The 3,304-nt window shown below is 27.7% G+C and overlaps 1 protein-coding gene across 1 annotated transcript in view; it reads left to right on the top strand.

The window, feature by feature from the left end:
• LOC107625654 (laccase-7) overlaps positions 1,103 to 3,304 on the top strand; it is a 5,806-nt gene continuing 3,604 nt past the window's right edge. Inside the window, exons 1-4 of the mRNA XM_016328351.2 lie at positions 1,103 to 1,348; positions 1,456 to 1,607; positions 2,543 to 2,787; positions 3,069 to 3,194. Coding sequence (XP_016183837.1) covers positions 1,253 to 1,348; positions 1,456 to 1,607; positions 2,543 to 2,787; positions 3,069 to 3,194 — 619 coding nt within the window. The 5' untranslated portion in view covers positions 1,103 to 1,252. The remainder of the gene's footprint in view (positions 1,349 to 1,455; positions 1,608 to 2,542; positions 2,788 to 3,068; positions 3,195 to 3,304) is intronic.

Genomic DNA, 3,304 nt, shown 5'->3' with positions numbered 1-3,304 from the left:
CCCTTGTTTTCACTCATTATTTTCTTCCCTTCAGCATTATTATTCACCAGCGCCAATGTATTTGAGAACTTTGATTTGTTCAATAAACCGACCCTCTGACTTTCATATTAACACACTGCAAATTACCAATTGGCGAATCATTGTAGTTCTCAAACACGTCTTCCACCAAATCATAACGTCATGATTTTATCATTTACTATATTAGTTTCATTAAATACTAATACTAATAATCAAACCCCTAATTAACAAATGGACATACGCTAGTTAATTAATTAATTAATTAATTAATTAAGGGTAGTAGCTAGTAATCAACACTTGAAAGAAGGAAAATTCGTAGAAGCATGTTATGTTAAATAAAAAAATAAAAACGATAAATTATTATATCAGTGCATACCTGGTTGATTACTAAGGTAGTAAAAATATCTTGATTTTCAATAAAAGGGCCGGGTTTAATTTTCAGAATTAAAACACAAAAAGAAAAATATTGGAAGACTCTTGTTTTCTTTCACTACAAGAAAACCACATAATATATGGCGGCTTTATAATTTTTTTTGGTTAAATTAAGACTATTAATAATATAAGACCTGAATAAAAAATACACCATAAGTTATACTAACTTCTTTTAAAGTTACGTACGTGATATATATATGATATCTGGTATTTTAATTTATATAAAACTTTATCATACTCCATAACATTTTTGAGCAATAGTCAGCGTTGAGTTTTTATAAAAGTGAATAATATATAACATAACTTACATAACAAAAATTTGTCATGTGTTATATAATTTAAATCTCAAAAAATACATAAATTCATCTTGGATACTACCATCCAATCAGAAGAGAGATTATTGACTTACGTGTGGTGATGAGAACATAGCATTTTATTCAACATACCCGATCCTGTTAGGTCAATCTAACAAGCTAACACTTATGCTTTCTTATATTCCTTGTAGATATATTACGGATATAATTATGGTTGATTATTAACTTTAAGAATAGTTGAATTAGCCTTATTACAACAATTTTCAATGATACAATCCAACTAAAACGCGCAAAATGGACGAGTCAAAGTTTAAGGGCTTCCTCTATAAATATTAGACTCGTTTGAGACATACACATACATAAAACAAATTACTTAAAAATCATTATTATTGTCTTTGCTTCATTTATCATTTATCATTTATCTTCAACTCCAAGCATCAAATCATACTTACATAGAAGAAGATCAAATTATTTATTAAAGGTGCAACATGAAACGTTTCGGGTTTTCTCTTGCATGGGGTTTTGCAACAATTGTGCTAGCTTCTTCATTGGTTTCCGCTGCTGTTGTGGAATACACTTGGGATGTATGTAATTTATATATATATTATGCTTATTATATATGAAACTTGGGAAGTGATTAATGAATTATTGATATCTATCTATCTATCTATATTTATACTTATTATATCAGGTGGAGAATTTTACCGTGGAGCGTTTGTGTGACTCGCATGTAGTGACTGGAGTGAATGGAAGCATTCCAGGGCCAGCAATTAACGTTAGAGAGGGTGACACTGTAATTATACACGTTAGAAACAAGTCACCCTATAATGTTACTCTTCATTGGTAAGATATTTTAATTTAAGTTAAAAACTCATGTGCACTTGTTGTGAAATTGTTAATATAAAAATAACTGCGTTAATTGCTTCTCATACCAAACGTGAAAGCAATCCATGAAACTCAATGATCACAAACATCTCCCTTTTTCATCCATTGCTTACCTTCTTCCTTCTTTTGGTAATGATTTCATTACCTCATTTAATTTTTAATTCACTGGCGTAGAATAATTAAGTATTAAAACACTATTTCTCCATAACCAGCCATAATGCCTTACTACATGATAGTTATTTAAGTTTATTAAAAGAGAAAATTTAGGAGTTCAACATTTTTGTTAAAATTTGGTCACTATTTAACTAATAAAAAAAATGAGTAATTTCATATTATTAGATATAATTTCACACCATTAAAAATATTAATAATGACTAATTAATAATTATAAATCACAAAATCTGTTAGCCTCCTAACACTCTTCTTATTAAAATCGACATACTCTAAATTTTATCTTTTAAAGATAATATATATGCAGTAGACTTTATGACTAATTTTTTTATGTACAAAAATATAACTACATAAAATTAGAGATTAACAGTTGACTCTAGAGTGAATAATTAGATATATTTTCGAGTTAAAATTAAAAAAAAAATTGTCTCTTAAAATTCTTCGAATTTTTGTTTTAATGCATTTAGCAAAATATTCTTTTTTAATTCAAAAATGGCCCTGTATGTTAGTTGTTAGTTTGTCTCCATCTCAAACACCAGCATGACAAATTAAAATGACATATTAAGCCGTCACATCAACATATTATTTAATAAAGATAAATTAACAATATGAAAGAATACTAACTTATCTTCTCATAAAGATTAAATAAAAAAAAAATCAGAAATTAGTTATTTAGGTATGTAGAATTGTAATAATTATATACCATATAATGATATATGTAGGCATGGAATATTTCAACTTGCAAGCCAATGGTCAGATGGTCCAGAATATGTAACTCAATGTCCGATACCTCCAGGTGGCAGTTACAGATACAAATTCACCATAACAAAACAGGAAGGAACACTTTGGTGGCATGCACACTCATCTTTCTTACGTTCCAATGTTTATGGAGCCCTTATTATTCGTCCTCGCCGGGGACACTCCTACCCATTCCCTAGAGTTTACCAAGAAGTACCTATTTTGCTCGGTAATTTTTTTTAAATTTAGATAAAATTATTTTTAATAAAAATTATTAAATAATAATTTAATTAAATATATCAAATTATATAATTATTTTTAACTATTAATTTCATGTAAAAATAACTGAATGTAAAATCTTAACTTTTATCTTCTTTATTTTCTATTATTTCATGAAAATCTTTTATCAAGTGTTATTTTAGCTAGCTTTATAACAAAATAATCTAGCAATTTAGACCTTAAAAAATTGAAGTATTCTCATGAATTTTTATTTTTTATTTTGTTTTTCAGGAGAGTGGTGGAATGTTAATGTTGAGGATGTTGGAAACAACGCATCACAAGGAATAGTTCCGAGAAATTCAGATGCTTTCACAATTAATGGCTTGCCTGGCGATTTATATAATTGTTCCCAAAATCGTAAGTCAACTGTTTAAAAACATTGAAGAGCCCTGTGATACACGTTTTTATATTCATAGAAATTTAATTATTTTACATTAAAAATTTTATATCAAAATATTTTACATCGA

The sequence above is a fragment of the Arachis ipaensis genome, chromosome B02 (assembly GCF_000816755.2).
Source record: "Arachis ipaensis cultivar K30076 chromosome B02, Araip1.1, whole genome shotgun sequence".
NCBI classification, from domain to species: Eukaryota; Viridiplantae; Streptophyta; class Magnoliopsida; order Fabales; family Fabaceae; genus Arachis; species Arachis ipaensis.
The sequence above is the reverse complement of the archived record's forward strand: the minus strand, read 5'-3'. Positions and strand labels throughout refer to the sequence as shown.